Source organism: Rhineura floridana, chromosome 9 (genome assembly GCF_030035675.1).
Source record: "Rhineura floridana isolate rRhiFlo1 chromosome 9, rRhiFlo1.hap2, whole genome shotgun sequence".
NCBI lineage: Eukaryota > Metazoa > Chordata > Lepidosauria > Squamata > Rhineuridae > Rhineura > Rhineura floridana.
In genome coordinates, this window is record NC_084488.1 from 105,669,932 (window position 1) to 105,688,201 (window position 18,270).

At 41.3% G+C, this 18,270-nt stretch overlaps 1 protein-coding gene across 2 annotated transcripts in view; it reads left to right on the forward strand.

The window, feature by feature from the left end:
* Nucleotides 1–18,270, forward strand: part of LOC133363734 (broad substrate specificity ATP-binding cassette transporter ABCG2-like) — a 66,470-nt gene that overhangs the window by 32,902 nt on the left and 15,298 nt on the right. For both annotated transcript variants that reach the window (XM_061583053.1, XM_061583054.1), the window contains 5 exons: nucleotides 175–327; nucleotides 3,438–3,595; nucleotides 5,487–5,638; nucleotides 11,630–11,734; nucleotides 14,643–14,884. In XM_061583053.1, coding sequence (XP_061439037.1) covers nucleotides 175–327; nucleotides 3,438–3,595; nucleotides 5,487–5,638; nucleotides 11,630–11,734; nucleotides 14,643–14,884 — 810 coding nt within the window. The remainder of the gene's footprint in view (nucleotides 1–174; nucleotides 328–3,437; nucleotides 3,596–5,486; nucleotides 5,639–11,629; nucleotides 11,735–14,642; nucleotides 14,885–18,270) is intronic.

Here is an 18,270-nt window from a genome sequence, read left to right on the forward strand (position 1 = left end):
AACTAGGTGTGTGAGCAGAGTGGACTGTCTGATTCATTTTTAATTTAGCCTTGCAGAGCCTAGAATAGAGAATGTTTGCATGGAGCTTCACGTATGCTCTTTGAGGCTTTTGTATCCACCTGGAGCTCCTCCTTGTGGAGACACATGTCCAAATGTTTTCTTTGGATTGTTTAGGATGATGTGGTGATGGGGACCTTGACTGTGAGAGAGAACTTCCAATTCTCAGCCGCCCTCCGATTGCCAAAGACTGTGAGGGAGCAAGAAAAGAAGGAAAGGGTTGACCAGATACTCAAGGAGCTGGGATTGACAAAAGTGGCCGATTCAAAGGTAATGGCTCAGTGTTTATAATTGTAAGGGTGCTTCCAGACTGTTGATATTTTTGTCGTGGATTTCAGTGGCATACTGGCAAATTCAGGTTGTGCAATTAAAGTGGATTTGGAGGTTATGCAAACACACAGACTCACCCCAGAGTTTTGCAGTAAAGAAAATGATGAAAAAATGCATTGAAAAGCCTGGGACAACAGTTGTTTGATCTGATATCATATAACCTTCCCGCAAACAGATCAGAATGAAAGCTCAGTAAATAACCAATGTCCTGCAACTTTATACAAACAAATTGGGGTGAATGGTCAATAAGGAGGTTGTCTGGGAGCGACCTAATTTTAAAGAGTGGAAGTGTCAAATTTTAACCTCATTGTGCCCGCCACCACCCATACTGTAACTGATTTGCTCTTACAATCTGTTGTCTGGATGCTTCCACTAGAGATGGTATGCAATGTTAGTCCCAAAGACGCATTGAAATTACAGGCTTGAGATTGTATCCAATGCTGCTGTGGCACCTGTGGAACAGAATACCGTTCATGCAGTGGGACTTCCCTTTCCTCTTCTCCTCCCTGCAGCCCCCCCCCTCAAAATCTGTTCCAGAGGATTGGGAGTTACGGAAAGATGGAGAGCTCCCATTGTGTGAGTGGAATTCCATTCACGCAGTATTGGATACAACCTTTATGAGTAAGATATCACTCCAAGTGTTTAGTGTGGAACTATTATGATTTGTTCACTCACTTTTTATGAGGCATCCACATGATGCCTTCATTCCACCATTGTTCTGTTTTTTTCCTGTGGTTCTTCCATCTTTTCTCAGATTGCAGAATGTCATGCTTTTTTTCCAGAAGAATGGAAGAATAGCACAATTTCCACAGGTGTCTTTTTAAAAGGGTGGGTATTTGATGTGGACAGTGTCATACTGAGAAGGTGAACCCATCACAGCTTAGCACACATTATACCATTTGTGGTGGGTCCCATCTTCAGACCTTTTCTTTTTAAATTGATCTTTCAGTTATCTGTCGAACACACTCCTAGCTATACTTAAAAAAAATGAAAGAGAGGTATAGCACTATAATACCAAAATGCTATAATGCTGTTTTGTTTTTTAAACTAAAAAGACCCGCAATGATTAAAAGAAAAACACACAAACATTCCAATTACTTTCAGTAGCAATGTTGCTAAAACAGTGGTAACCAAATTTTAATTTTTAAAATTAGGGTTACTGCAGTATAGTGTTGCATTATAATGCTGTACTTCTCTTTAGTTAAAATAAACTATAGCTATGTTCCGATCTCAAAAACCAAGAATTTTGAAGTCTTTCTATATAGGCACCAGCATTGGGGGGGATGGGTGATCCCTAGTTTAAAGGTGTACTATGAAGCCTGCCAGCTTAGCCATATGGTCTCATTTGTTCTGTGAGACCCAGTGAAACAATGGGTGCATCTGGAGCTTACAGAAATCGATGGGGGTTCCACTCAGTGTGTTCCCCTTTTATAAACAGAAGCTCAAGTCCTTCTCTTGGTTAAACAATGATTTCACCCTCGCCATGTTTCAGTATGGAAGGTGAAGACACCTTTGCTAGCCCCTGGTTTCTCCCCTTTGGTTTCCTTGGTGTTCCACCCCACATTTTATAACAAATATAGGTTGAATGAGATGGTTAAATGGAAGACCCAGCAGCTTTATAGGCTTCATGACTTTTACAGATGGGGTGGACTGCTAATGGAGTGAGAAGTCAGACAGAAACTTCAAGGGATGCAGCTTTCCTGGCTGACTTGGAACCAAATTAATTCATTTATCTGTGCCCCAGCAGTGAGGGTTGCCGCAACTAGGAATCTGACCCAATGGGGACGCCTGGTATCCTCAGATGCAGTGCGTTTCAAAGGGCTGATCTTGCAGACCTATAAGATGCTTCTTGAATATAATATAGGCAGCTCTGATGCCATACGGCTGATCTAGGAAGGGAATTTAGAGGTACATATAGATGGAGCAGATTGGAATGCTTTGTGGGACAAACCTCCATTCTAAACTACCTCAGCCCAACATAGAGCGACATCACTCAAAGTGCTGCACAGATGGTATCTCATTCCCAAGCATCTCTCTCGCATTTGATGTGAGTCCCCTACCACATGCTGGTGAGGGCATACCACTATTGGGACATATCTCCATATGTGGTGGGAATGTTCAAAAGTAACATCTTTTTGGCAAGCGTTTTTTACTGAAATTAAAAGCATCACCAAACAGACTATTGAGAGAACCCCGGAAATGGCAATGCTTGAACTATGTATAGGACCTCTTAGAGATCTTAGATTTAAAGAACTCATTCAACTGCTGCTGGTTGCTGCCCAGGCAGTTGTCACAGCGGAATGGAAGACCCTAGGTGGCACCTCTGTGGAGCAATGGTATGACCGCACATGGCAACTTGCTCTCCTGGAGAAATTAACACCAAAGGTGTGGGTGGCCCAAGGTCAGAGTAAGAGCGACACCTTCTTTGCCATATGGCTTGATTTTATTGACTATACTAACCAACCAGAACATGGACGCACCCCATCTTTGGCCTATGCATGGCAATGGATTTTGCTGTTATTTCTGGACAACCTAAAAAAGGAAGTGATATGGAGGTTAGACCATGTCCCATATTATAATTACTCTTTCTGTATTTTGACTTGTCCATGTGTTTTATTGTATATTTTCTGTATATTAAAAATTCAATTGAAAAGTTATTTAAAATAAAGTAGAGTTGAAAAAGCATTTTAGTGATAAAAGAGTACATTGAATATGCTTAACTTCAGATGGCCCTACCGCAGCAGCTATGCTGAGGATGGAATATAGTGGGACGTACACATAGAAAAAGTACAATGCTCTGATAATATGAAAATTCTATTGCAATTCTGCTTGTTGTAGCATACACCAGGAAGGCAATGATTGGGAAGTGCTAGGAGCCTCTTGTGACATATAAATGATTTCGAAGAAGTCAAGCAGTTTCCTTTTCAAATTCATTATTCTGTCTTCTACTGTTGGATATAAAAATCAATGTATGTATCTGAAAACACTCCTGTTTGGAAGAATTTTCAGGTCAGTCAGACAATGCCATGGAAATTCTTGTTTTGTATTAGGTTGGAACCCAGTTTATTCGTGGTATATCAGGGGGAGAGAGAAAAAGGACGAATATTGGAATGGAGCTTATTACTGATCCAGCAGTCTTGTTCTTAGATGAGCCAACTACTGGATTGGATGCCAGCACAGCCAATGCTGTACTGCTCCTCCTTAAAAGGTATCTACAAGAAAAAGTATCAGCCTTTGGCTGTGTCTGGAATAAAAGAATACCTCTTTCTTCAACTTTGATGCAAGGAACTGTGATGTCAAAACTATTAGCTGCTGGGATTTAGTGGATAGGGTTGGAGTTGGACCAGGGAGACTAGCTGTGTTCAAAGCCCTACTTAGCCATGTTATTATGTGAGCCTACCTTACCTCGCAGAGTTGTTAGTGGGGGTAAAATCTTCTTTTCAGAGCTCCTTGGAGACAGTGTTATACAAATGTGGTAAATAAATGAAGGTTTGGAAGATAGGCAAAAATCCCAGCAACTTTGAAGTAAAGCTTGTGTTATTCAGAGAATCAATATTACTGTAGTTAATAATAATAATAATAATAATTTAATTTTTAGGCCGCCTATCTGGCCGAAGCCACTCTAGGCGGCGTACATATTAAATTCAATAAAATACAAAATACAGTAAATACAATAAATACAATAAAATACAAATAATCATCAGTGACAGAATAGCAGCAATTGTAATACATAGCAGCGGGGATTGAGTATATAATTAGCCCATCCCGATAGTCTCAAAGGCCTGACCAAACAGCCAAGTTTTTAATGCTCGGCGGAAGGTATCCAGGGAAGGGGCATGTCGAAGATCGAACGGGAGGGAATTCCAGAGAGTGGGGGCCGCCACCGAAAAAGCCCTCTCTCTAGTACCCACCAACCTAACTACTTTTGTTGGTGGGATTGAGAGAAGGCCCTGCGTGGCGGATCTTGTCAGGCGGCATAGTTGGTGACGCTGGAGGTGCTCCTTCAGATAAACCGGGCCGAAACCATATAGGGATTTAAAGGTTAACACCAACACCTTGAATTGGGCCCGGAAAACTACTGGAAGCCAGTGTAGATTAAATAATACTGGTGTTATATGATCACGGCGACGGCTGTTTGTAAGTAAACGAGCCGCCGCATTCTGTACCAGTTGAAGTTTCCGGACCGTTTTCAAGGGTAACCCCACGTAGAGCGCATTGCAGTAGTCTAATCAAGAGGTGACCAGGGCATGTACTACCAGTGGGAGCTGATGAACAGGGAGGTAGGGTTGCAGCCTGCGTATGAGGTGTAGTTGGTACCAGGCTGCCTGGCTCACTGCCGAAATCTGAGCCTCCATGGACAGCCTGGAATCTCAAGTTACTCTTTCCCAGTTACAGTAACAGCACTTGTTTTGTGAATGCTGTTGTTCTTTAATGAAACTTGTAATCCTTCCAGCCTCATCACCAGGCTCTGACAAATGAGGGAAGTACAATGATAATAAATGCAAACTGTATAGTGTGGTGAAAGAGTGGGCAAGGCTTTGTATTCCTTTCTATGGTTTCCAGTGGGTCCTCAGTGAGGAATTGTAACCAGCCTTTAAAAAGCTCATTTTCTTGGAGATGTGCAGTACATTTCTTCATTTACAGTTGAGCAGGTATTATAGAAGTGCAGGAAATATTAGTAACCTAACAATATCAATAATCCCAACCCTCAAGCTGTTTCGGCCAGCTTCCTCCCAGGTTTATATTGCCAAGACAGAGTTGAAGAACCCCCGCCCCCCTAAACAAATAGCTATGCCAAATGTGAGGCTGAAACCAGCTTTTCAGGTGGCTGGAATACTGACATCCCATCAATGCTCGTTATGCAAGTAGCAGTAGCCAATGGGCTATACAGAAGAGAGAGAAGGGAGAGGAGCCTAAAGAGATGGTCTCTTTACTTTGCACAACTGGGCTCATATTGGGAGGATGGGTGGGATATAAACCTAAATAATAATAATAATAATAATAATAAATGTTGACCTGTTTTTTAGCTTACAGTAACAATATGTCTCGCAAAACCTTAAGCCAATTGACAACTTTCTTGCTGTCTACCCTGTGTACAGGATGGCCAGGCAGGGAAAAACAATAATCTTTTCCATCCATCAACCACGCTACTCAATCTTCAAACTGTTTGATAAATTGACCTTACTGGCTGCAGGAAGAATGCTCTATCATGGACCTGCTCAGAATGCCCTAGAATATTTCAAGTCCATTGGTAAGGTTTCAGAAGCCTCTGTATTGAATATTGTGGATATGGAGGGCCAAACTATATGTGATTAGTGAACAGAACTTCCAATGTTGTTTTCTCCTCCTAAAGGAAGCTGTGGCGCCCCACAGTCCGATACTAGACTAGGAGGACCTTGGGTCTGGCCCAGCAGGTCTCTCTTTGCCTCGTGTTAAAGGGTACAGTCTGAGGAGGACCATACCATGTGCCTCTTCTGTTTCAGTTGGCCTTTATAAATCTTCTGAAAGATACTCCAACTGTTGTTTTGGCAAATGAGGGGCATCCGCTAAGAATGACTGTACTTTTTTGCTTTCCTAGAATCATAGAATCATAGAATAGTAGAGTTTGAAGGGGCCTACAAGGCTACTGAGTCCAACCCCCTACTCAATGCAGGAATCCAAATCAAAGTATTCCCGACAGATGGCTGTCCAACAGCCTCTTGAATGCCTCCAGTGTTGGAGAGCCCACTACCTCTCTAGGTAATTGGTTCCATTGTCATATGGCTCTAACAGTTAGGAAGTTTTTCCTGATGTCCAGTCGAAATCTGGCTTCCTGCAACTTGAGCCCATTATTCCGTCCTGCACTCTGGGACGATTGAGAAGAGATCCCAGCCCTCGTCTATATGACAACCGTTCATGTACTTGAAGAGTGCTGTCATATCTCCCCTCAGTCTCTCTTCTCCAGGCTAAACATGTCCAGTTCTTTCAGTCTCTCCTCATAGGACTTTGTTTCCAGTCCCCTGATCATCTTTGTTGCCCTCCTCTGAACCCGTTCCAGTTTGTCTGCATCCTTCTTCAAGTGCGGAGACCAGAACTGGACTCAGTATTCAAGATGAGGCCTAACCAGTGCTGAATAGAGGGGAACTAGTACTTCACGTGATTTGGAAACTATAGTTCTGTTAATGCAGCCTAATATAGCATTTGCCTTTTTTGCAGCCACATCACACTGTTGGCTCATAATCAGCTTGTGATCAACGACAATTCCAAGATCCTTCGCACATGTCGTACTGCTGAGCCAAGTATCCCCCATCTTATAACTGTGCATTTGGTTTCTTTTTCCTATGTGTAGAACTTTGCATTTATCCCTGTAGAATTACATTCTGTTGTTTTCAGCCCAATGCTCCAGCCTATCAAGGTCCCTTTGAATTTTCTTTCTGTCTTCCACGGTATTAGCTATGCCTCCCAATTTTGTATCATCTGCAAATTTTTTTTTTTTTCAATAATTTTTATTCAGATTTTCATAAAACATACAAGACAAAATCATAAAACATTCAAAGACAAAAAACAAAATCAAAAATAGTTAAACAAAAAGAAAAAAAAGAAGAAAAAAAAACAAAAATAAAAAATAAAGAGTAAAATATTGACTTCCCATTTGTCAAAGATCAAATCAGTTATAAGTCTATAATATATAACAATCCTGTCTCTTAAGTCATATTATAAAATCACTTTCCTCCAGTAGTTATCTTACTTAATCATCAAATCTCATAAACATTACTTTATTCTTTCCACAAAAAGTCAAAGAGAGGTTTCAATTCTTTAAGAAATATATCTATCAATTTTTTTTCCAGATAAGCATATCGATTAATCCATCTCATTACTAATTATGATAATCTTATTGTCATAACCATAGTCAAAATAAACATTTCAATTAATCCATCACATCAGAATCTGTTAGGTTCAGTAATTTCAGTAGCCATTGTTCTATTATCCCTATTAGTTCCATTTTCCATCTTCCATCTTCAGTAGTCTTGTTAAGTCCAGTAATTTCAGTATCCAATCTTCCATTATCAGTATTCCATAATAATCTTGCTGTCAAAGCCATAGTCATATAGTAAGAGTCTGATGGGAATTACCTCTATCCCAAATATTTTCTTGCCATCCATTCTGAATAGGTTGCTGAAATACTGCTGTAAAATCATATCTCTGTTCTTTTTTTCAAAATACACTGGGTCATCTCTTGAAAGTTTTTCCATTGTCACATGGCTGCAGTTAATTCCATAGATTTTCTCTATATTGGGCTCCATCACATCATTCCAGTCCAGAAGATTATCCATGCCATTAATAACTTTATCTCTAGAATCTTCATTAATTTCTTCAGAGATAACATTGAGTTCCAAACAATAGATTTTATTTCTAAAGTCCATAGACTCCAAATCTTGTTCCTGTTCCACGTTTGTTCCAATCTCCGGGATCTCCTCTCTCGCAGGGACCCCTGTTCCAGTCTCCAGGGTCTCCTCTCTCACAGGGACCCCTGTTCCAGTCTCCAGGGTCTCCTCTCTCACAAGGACCCCTATGTCTTTAATCTCCTGTGTCTCCAAACCATAGATTTTGTTTCTAAAGTCCATAGACTCCAAATCTTTTTCCTGTTCCACGTTTGTTCCAATCTCCGGGGTCTCCTCTCTCACAGGGACCCCTTCCAGGGTCACCTCTCTCACAGGGACCCCTATATCTTTAATCTCCTGCTTCATTTTACTCAATTCAATTTTCAGCTCCTTACAACCCTGTCGCAGGTTTTGTTTCGTTATCTCAATCTCATCCATTATTTTCTGAAACATAGTTATTTCCAGCTTCTCAGCCACTTTCTTAATTGCCATTTTAAAAGAAAAATATAGGAAAACCACTTCTTATTTCAGCAACAATTGGGTTAATACTCCAAACTTGGTGACATCACAGTATAAACAGAGCAGACAGCCTTATCTCTCCATGCTTAAGTAAACAAAATGCAGTTCCCAGGATCGAAACAATTAATGGCGGTCGTCAGGAAACAGATTCGTCAAAATAAAATAGACCAAAAAGAGAGTAGTCTCAGACAATATAATATTCTTCAAAATAAAAATCTGGAATAGAAATCCCTCTTCTGTGTATATCTTTAGAATGCAAATCCAGGACAGCTTTTTGCAACAAAAACAGAGATAAGCTATTAATTAGTGAGTAGCAGAGAGAAGTTATGGCTCCCCAGTGAGATGTCAAAAACCGATCAATCTGGCAAATCTCTTTTAAACAGCAACAATTTAAGTCAAGTAAAAGAAAAATATAGAAAGAAGGGTGCTTGCCTGTTAGTGCGTTCTCTCTTAGAAGATAAGATGAACGTTCGCTTTATCAGATAGAGCTTGTTGTTGAAAATCCGTCCCACCTTCGTCGGCTGGACCTCGTCCCATAAATTAATGAGATCTGGTCGTCCCAACAAAAATAGGCTTTGAGGTTAATCTCTTCGTTTCTCCCTACCCGGGAGAAGTTTAATCAGTCAAAAAAAAAAAAAATCTGACTGATATATCTGAATAAGCTTCTTTTGAGGCAGGAGCCCGTCTCAAAAGCAGGCACAGGCTAAGTCACCCTTCCCGGAAGTCGTATCATCTGCAAATTTGATAAGCATGCTTTGTACCTCCTCATCCAAGTCGTTAATAAAAATGTTAAAGAGCACTGGGCCCAGGAACAAGCCCTGTGGTACCCCACTCGTTACTTCTGCCCAGTTTGAGAAGGAACCATTGATAAGCACACTTTGAGTACGATTCTGGAGCCAACTATGGATCCATCGAATAGTTGTTCCATCCATCCCACATTTAGCTAGCTTGCTAATCAGAATATCATGGGGCACTTTGTCAAAAGCTTTGCTGAAGTCGAGGTATATTATGTCCACAGCATTCCCACAGTCTACAAGAGAGGTTACCCGATCAAACAATGAGATGAGATTAGTTTGGCAGGATTTGTTCTTCATAAATCCATGTTGGCTCCTAGTAATCACTGCATTGCTTTCAAGGTGCTTACAGATTAACTGCTTTATAATCCGCTCCAGAATTTTTCCAGGGATTGATGTTAGGCTGACTGGTCTGTAGTTCCCCGTTTCCTCCTTCTTGCCCTTTTTGAAGATAGGGACAACATTAGCTCTCTTCCAGTCATCTGGCACTTCACCGCTCCTCCATGATTTCGCAAAGATAATAGAGAGCGGTTCTGAGAGTTCTTCAGCCAGTTCCTTCAATACTCTAGGATGCAGTTTATTGGGCCCTGCCAATTTGAACTCATTCAAAGTGATTAGGTATTCCCTGACCATTTGTCTATCAATCTCAAGGTCCAATCCTGACCCTTCTACTTCATGTTTCCCGGGAGGGTTATAGGCCCTTTTTTGGGAGAAGACTGAGCCAAAGTAGGAATTGAGGACTTCTGCCTTTTCTTTGTCATCTGTTATCATTTTGCCATCCTCATTGAGTAGCTGTGCCACCATTTCTTTTCTCTGTCTTTTACTATGGACATACCTGAAGAAAGCTTTTTTGTTGCTTTTAGCATCCCTTGCTAGCCTCAGCTCATTCTCAGCTTTAGCCTTCCTGACACCATCCTGGCAATTCCGTGATACCTGCCTGTACTCTTCGTTTGTGGCCTGCCCTTCTTTCCACTTCCTGTATGTGTCCTCTTTTGTTTTCAGGTCCTCTCTAAGCTTTTTGTGAAGCCACATTGGCTCCTTCTGCTGTCCCCCCCCTTTTTTTTCCTTGTTGGAATTGCTTCCCATTGCACTTTTAGAATTTCGTTTTTTAGAAACTCCCACCCATCTTCGACTCCTTTTCTCATTAGGCTTGCCATGGAACTGTACTTACAATTTTTCTGAGTTTATTAAAATCAGCTTTCCTGAAGTCCAGGGTGCGCGTATGGCTACTCTCAGCTTTTGCTTCTGTTAAAATCAAGAATTCAAGTATGGTGTGGTCACTTTCCCCCAGAGTTCCCGTAACTGCCACTTCATCCACCAAATCATCTCTATTGGTTAGAATCAAGTCCAGGATAGCTGATCCTCTGGTTGCTTCCTCCACTTTCTGTAGGAGGAAGTTATCTGCAACACAAGTCAGAAATTTCGTGGAGGAGCCGTGTTTGGCAGAATTTGTCTCCCAACAGATATCGGGATAATTGAAATCCCCCATTACTACTACATAATGCCTCCTCAAAACATTGGCAGTTTGGTTTTCAAAAGTTACATTCTCAGCTTCTCTTTGATTGGGTGGTCGGTAGTAGACTCCAAGCACCACATTCCTTTTGTTACTTGCCCCATTAATTTTAATCCAGATACTCTCGGTGGAACTACCAAGCTCATCTTCCTGTATTTCTGTGCAGGGATATATATTTTTAACATATAGCGCAACTCCACCTCCCTTTTTATTCCTTCTGTTCTTCTTGAACAAGTTGTATCCTTCAATTGCTGTATTCCAGTCATGGGAGTCATCCCATCAAGTTTCAGTTGTACCTATCAAGTCGTAATTGCCCCCCTGTATTAAGAGTTCAAGTTCGTCTGCTTGTTTCCCATGCTCTGCGCATTAGTATACAGACATAGAAGACAATGTGATTTATGGCTTGGCTTCCTTACTACATTTTTCTGAGGGCTGTTACTGGGCCCTATTAGAGCCGATCTCTTTGGTCCCGCTACTGTGCATAAGCCTTCATCAGTCGTTACCACCAAGTTTACGTCTCCCTCCCCCTTAGGATTCAGTTTAAAGCCCTCCTGATGAACTTCTCCATGCTGTGGCCAAACACATTCTTCCCAGTCCTTGTGAGATGCAACCCATCACTTGCCAGCAGTCCATCTTCCAGGAACCATAGCCCATGGTCCCAGAATCCAAATCTCTCACATCTGCACCACCTTCATAGCCATTCATTCACATGGAGTATTTTTCTTTCCTAACATGGTGCGCATGGGTAATTTGGTGTACTCAGCCTTAAGCTAATTTAAGCCTACTTATATTAAGCATGGGAATGGCAGTATTTTGTTATGTGCCTTCAAGTTGATTATGACTTATGGCGACCCTATGAATCAACAACCTCCAATAGCATCTGTCATGATCCACCCAGTATTTATGCAAGTATTTATGTGCTCAAAAGTTGGAGAAATCATGTACTGTGTAAACTTTTGATAATTTGGAGCCTGAATCCCTTATCCCAAGCGCTTTGCTGTACATTTCCATCATCTCCTTGTTGAATGACCTGTGAGTATTTTATTTCTTCGTAGGTTATGAGTGCGAACCATACAACAATCCTACTGACTTCTTTCTGGATGTCATTAACGGAGACTCAACAGCTGTGGCTTCGAACAAAAATGATGAAATTGATATAGGTATGCAAAACAGTTTCTTTAGAGTTGCTGCCTGCTGTGCAACATGGAGATGAATTTTGCACTGGTTAGCTTTATCCAGGAAGTGGTCAACGCGTTGTTGTGGGAGGGAGTGGTTCTGGGCGCCTTGAAGGAGGCGGTGATCCAACCACTCCTGAAAAAGCCCACCCTGGACCCATTGGTTTGTGACAACTACCGACCAGTTGCAAATACCCCCTTCTTATGGAAGGTGATTGAGAGGGTTGTGGTGCAGCAATTACAAGTACTCTTGGATGAAACAGATTATCTTGACCCATCCCAGTCTGGGTTCAGGCCTGGTTATGGGACTGAATCAGCCTTGGTCGCCTTGATGGATGACCTTTATCAGGAGAAGGACAGGGGGAGTGCGACCCTGTTATTCTTACTTGATCACTCATCGGCTTTTGATACCATTGACCATGGTATCCTTCCTGGCCAACTTGGTGAGATGAGTATTGGAGGCACTGTTGTAGAGTGGTTCCCATCCTATTTCCAAGGTTGTTCTCAGAGAATAGCATTGGGTGACTGTCTTTCAGCCCCCTGGCAGTTGTGCTGTGGGGTGCCGCAGGGTGCCATCTTGTCCCCCATGCTGTTTAACATCTATATGAAGCCCTTGGGAGTGGTCATTAGGAGATTTAGGGCGAGGTGTCAGCAGTATGCTGATACCCAGCTCTATTTCTACGTAACATGTGAATCAGGAGAGGCCGTGCAAGCCCTGGACCGCTGCCTGGACTCGGGGGTGGGCTGGATGAGGGCCAATAAACTTGCGTCTGAATCCTAGCAAGATGGAGGCACTGTGGGTTGGTGGTTCCCGAGTTCAGATAATTGATCAGTTGCCTACTTTGGATTGGGTCGTACTCCCTCTGAAAGAGCAGGTTTGTAATCTGGGGGTGCTCCTGGATCCATCTTTGTCAGAGGCCCAGGTGACCTCAGTGGCTAGGAGTGCCTTTTACCAGCTTCGGCTGGTAAAACAGCTGCAGCCAATTCTGGACCAGGATAGTCTGACCACTGTTGTCCACGTGCTGGTAACCTCCAGGCTGGATTACTGTAATGAGCTGTGTGTGGCTGCCTTTGAGGTTGGTCCAGAAGCTGCAGCTGGTGCAAAATGTGGCGGTGAGACTACTCAGTGGGGCAGGGTATCGTATCACCAATATATCATCCCGCTGCTGAAAGAATTTCACTGGCTGCCCATTTGCTACCAGGCCAAGTTCAAGGTTCTAGTACAAAGCCCTCTACAGCTCGGGACCAGAATACCTGAAAGACCATCTTACTCCTTATATACCCAGTCGATCACTGCGCTCTGCAGGTGAGGGCCTCCTGCAGATACCATCTTATCAGGAGGTTCATTCTGCACAATATATAAAATGGACCTTAGTGTGGCAGCACCTACCCTGTGGAATTCCCTCCCCTTGAATATTAGGCAGGTGCCATCTCTGCTATCTTTTCGGGACTTTTTGAAGTCTTTCCCCTTTCAACAAGCCTTTTAAGTTGAGACCTATCCCAGTCTGCGTCTGTGTTAGAATTGCTTGGTAATGTGTTTTTTTTTAATAATATGTTTTTAACCCTTTTTAAAAAGATGTTTTTAAAGCTTTTTTTTAAAAAATGTTTTTAACATTGTTTTGTTTTAATGTATTTTAAGGTCTGTTTTTATGATATTTTAAAGTGTTTTTAGCATTTCTGGGCTTCTGCTGGGAGGAAGGGCGGGATATAAATCAAATAATAAATAAATAAAATAAATATTGTTGGCAGCTATTTGTTTTTAATATTGTACTGTAAGCTGCTTTGATAAAAAGTATAAAAATATCTAATGGTGCTTCCAAACAGATGTTTATTGAGGGATCAGTGCTCCTCATTCAAGCAAGTTGCTTGCATCATATTCCACACAATGCTGTTGGCATCAAATGCTAGAGTGTATTTTTTCCCCCAGGGAAAATCTGGTAAGCAAAAACAACAACCTGTTGCCAATCACTTGTTTGTGTTATCTCAATGACCCATTTGCAAATTCAGCCTCTGTCTGGAAACACCCTACATAAATAAATAGATTTATGCACTCCCACAGACTTGTGGCATAGGGACAGGCATACCCATAGCTTTTTGTAACTAGTAATTCTGAACTGTTCTCATTTTAAAAGTACAGGCATTCATAGTTTTTCATATACCCATTTCAGCAATGGTTCATTTCAGTCAAACAAAAGATAAAATCAAATTGAAAGGGAAGAGCAAAGGGCTTCACCTGACTAAGGGGCCTGTAGTCCATGAAAGCTTAATGCCATAACCAATCAATCAATATATTTATTTCGGTCATAGATCAGCAAATAAAATAAGTAAATGATGTCCAAAACACTATACAAGAAATCAGCATTTTGAACTACATCACTATTGTCAGTATATACAAATCCTGATAAAATCATAAAACATTAAAAAACTTGCAATGTCCTCCTCCTACAAACAATCGTGGCTGCACAGAAGCTGGCCACGTCAGTTGTAACCTGGGGGTTCTGGTCTGCTAGCAGATAATGTACATAGCTTGCATCAGAGCCGCCAGGAATTTTTTTCGTAAAATCGGAGTGATAAAAATAAATCGTAAGTCCTGATAGAAAGGGCAATATAATAAGACATGGCCTACAGTCTCCACCTCCCCCATATCGCAGGGGCATATCCAGTCACAATAGGGAACCCTCTTAAACCTTCCAGCAATGCAGAGGGCAGCACATTAAATCTGGCTAACGTAAATGCTCTTCTATATTTAGAGATGGGCAATGCCATAACAAAGTGGTTGGTCTTTAAGTCATGGCACATGATTCTTTGTTGTGTTTTGTACTCTAGCAACTCCTATAGATCCGGAATGTGTTATTCAATGTAACCAATTTCCTCCCCTCTCTATACTCTGAAGATACCATTGACGAACGCACCTGTCACGATAAGTCATTGGCAGAGAAATTAGCAGAGAAGTATTCCAGTTCTGCTTCCTATGAAGAAACCAAAACAGAATTAGAAAAGCTGTCCTTGGGGAGCCAAAAGGAGACCACTTGTCGAGAAATCACCTACTCTACTTCCTTCTTTCACCAGCTCAAGTGGCTCTCTAAACGGATGTTCAAAAATCTGCTAGGCAACCCACAAGTCTCCATAGCACAGGTAATCCTAGCCATTTAAAGTGTTATCCATTTTACACACCAGTCCTACAACTCTTGCCATAGTTTGTGAAGCTGGTGAGGCACTGTTGTGTGCACATAGAGCATGCTGATTCATGCAGGACACAACCTTAAGCCATTGGGGGCTTCCAGGAGGGAGAAATCTCCCCACATTTTGTTTTGTGGATGGTAGTTGCATGAGTATATTGAATGATGCTCATCTGATATAACTCCTAAACCATTTATTTATTTATAAGATTTATATCCCATCCTTCATCATAAATGATCCCACTATAAATAATGCAGCTATTAAATATATCACAGCAATATAAAAAACACAACCAATAACTATGACAGTTAAAATAAGCAGAATCAAAATTTGAGTAAAATTCAATAGCAACCACATAGAGGTTCCATAACATTCACATCAACTACTACAGTTAAAATGCCTGGGAAATAGGTATGTTCTGAATTGGTACTGAAGGGACAATATGTAGGCGCCAACCACACATCTGGGGAAGAGCAATCCAAGCCATGGCACAACAACAGAGAAGGTTTTATTTTGTATTACTTCTTTTACTCTCTTGTCTGTATCACTTTGAATAACTAGGAGTCAGCACTCTCTTAAATTTCCCCTTCTACGTTTCTGTTCCTGCCTCCCACCACCACCTGAAGCTTTCTGTTCATATGCTTATCTCCAGGATTGCAAAATATTAATAATAATAATAAAATAGCAGCTAATCTTGTCTCCCAGCTCCTTCCTGAGAAGCAGTGCCCATGCCACTGTGGAGACCTATGAAAAAAAGTACATGCATTATGGGCCAAACTAGAGATTTCATAGAGATCTGAGTTGAGGAGCCCAGGTGTCTGCCAACCATCTAAAACAAGGGTACAGAATCTCAAGGTTGGGGGCCAGATGCATCCCTCCAGGCCTCTTTATCTGTCCCTTGGGATGCTCCCCAGGCTATTGCCCCCTCCCGAGGCATCCTCGCTTTCCCTAGGCCACGTCCCTCAAAGGCCTTGCTTCATATCATCCACGAGTGTTTTGCCTGGCTGGAATGTGTCCTTGAACTCTGATAATGACTCTTGCTTCTCTGGATATGCGGTTGTGTGTAGAAATTAGCCTGTTGTACAAAGGAAAAATTCAGATTTGTTGCTCTGGGCACTTTTGCCTTTGGCCCTGCCCACTGCTGGCATGTGACCCCCCACCCTCCCCCAAAGGTTGCCCCCAAATGAATGTGGTCCTCAAGCTGAAAAAGGTTTTCCCACTCCTGATCTAAAATGTGGCAGCAATAAGGTATGATTTGAAGTAGTGAGTGGGGGGACAGTGCTTAACCCAAGGCAGCTTTATCCCTGCATTCTCTTCTCCAGGTGCTTTTCTCTGAGCCCCAACAAGCAAGCATCAGGATATTCTGAAAGAGGACAATTTTCTTGGGAAGGGGAGTGCAGGGGAGAAGAGGCAGGCAAAAGAAGGGTTGAGTTTCTCCCATCCTTGCACCTTAGAAGTCAGGCTCTATAAAACACATAATTAAATCTATTTGATTCCTTGTTGCATCTTTGCTGTCCAGAAGCCAAAAATCTCAGAATGCTGGAGTTAATGGCCTTTGATTCTGTGTTTGTTGATATTATGAGGATCTCTCTTAATTGCTTTGTAAAAGCTTGACCTTGTGACAAGAATTATGCCCTTTTAGAGTTTTATAATCTTCCAGGGTTAATGGTCCTGCCTCCACTCCCAATCATTTTGATCTCCTTAACCTCATTAGGAATTGATTTGAAATGCAGTCTTTAAATGCTCCACAGTTTGTTTAGCCCTCTTTGTTAATCTCAAATTAGCCTTGCTATGATCCTTGTTTTCTACTACAATTGGCTTAGTGGTTGGATTATCCTTGACGTTTGGTCCTGTCAGCAGGTTCTTAGCACTGTGGTACCATGTATGGAGGGACCTTTTCTGTCCAAGCCCTTCCCCTGATAAAAAATGGTACTAAACTGCCTGATACTATCATCTTGGCTGCAATATTAATAATTTGTACTTAATTCTTGACTCATAGACTTATCCATTCTGATAGTGCCAGCGCAAGACATTTTGCTTCCAAATTTATTTATTTATTGATTTGTATCCCACCCTTCCTCCCAGCAGGAGCCCAGGGCAGCAAATTGTACCTCATCCATTGGGGCTAACACTTTAAAACAGCCTTCTCCAACCTGGTGCCCTCTAGGTTGTTGGACTACATTTCCCATCGGGCCCAGGCAGCAGGACTGATGGCTGGGGATGATGGAAATTGTAGGGCAGTTTGGAAAAGGCGGGACACTGGAGAATCCTTCATCCATTCAAACACCAGTCTTTACCTTCAACTTCTGTTGCGGCCCGGTGCACTCCAATTATGTTAATATATCAATAGATATACTACCTGTTTAAAAAAGAAAATGTTCATAAAGTATGTGATGCTTAAAAAAACCCTTGTAGACCTACCTTGCCTGTCTTTCACAATTGATAATTCTTAAACCAACACCTTCCCTCAAAGTGTGTTCTGTATATAATCACTGCACTCTGCAGGTGAGGGCCTCCTGCAGATACCATCATATCAGGAGGTCCGTTCTTCACAACCTAGTGTGGGGGCACCTACCCTGTGAAATTCCCTACTATTAAATATTAGACAGGGGCCATCTCTGTTATCATTTCAGCGCCTATTGAAGACCTTCCTCTTTCAACAAGCCTTTTAAGTTGAGACCTTATCCCAGTGCGCATCTGTGTTGGAATTGCTTTTCAATATGTTTTTAAATCTTTCTTAATATGTTTTTAACCTTTTTTTCTTTTTTTTAAGATGTCTTCAAAGCTTTTAAAAAAAGTTTTTACAGATGTTTTGTTTTAATCTATTTTAAAGTCTGTTTTTATGATGTGTTAAAGTTAAAGTGTTTTTAATGCTTTTGTTTGCTGCCCTGGGCTCCTGCTGGGAGGAAGGGCGGAATATAAATCATATAATAAATAAAATAAATAAATATAATCACAGCCATTGACAGTTATGATACTTTTTATTATTTTTTATTATTTTATTTCAAAAGTATAGCCTGATTTCTCTTTATCAAATAAACTTAAAGCTGCTAACAAACCAAATAATAAAACACATTAGGGATGCAGTTCTATGCTCTAAGCTTGGGAGAAAGCCCCATTGCACTCAAAGGGACTTACGTCCAAGTAGATGTGGATAGGATTGGATTACACTGTAAAAAATCAATACAAAATAAGCAAATAAATAAACAAAGCAAATACAAAATCACACTACAGTATAAATAGCAGTAAGAGATAAAAATAAGACCTCACTAAAACAGCAATAATCAGAACAATAAGAATCAATGGTAAAACAGAAAACAATGCAGACAGCTTCAGGTGAT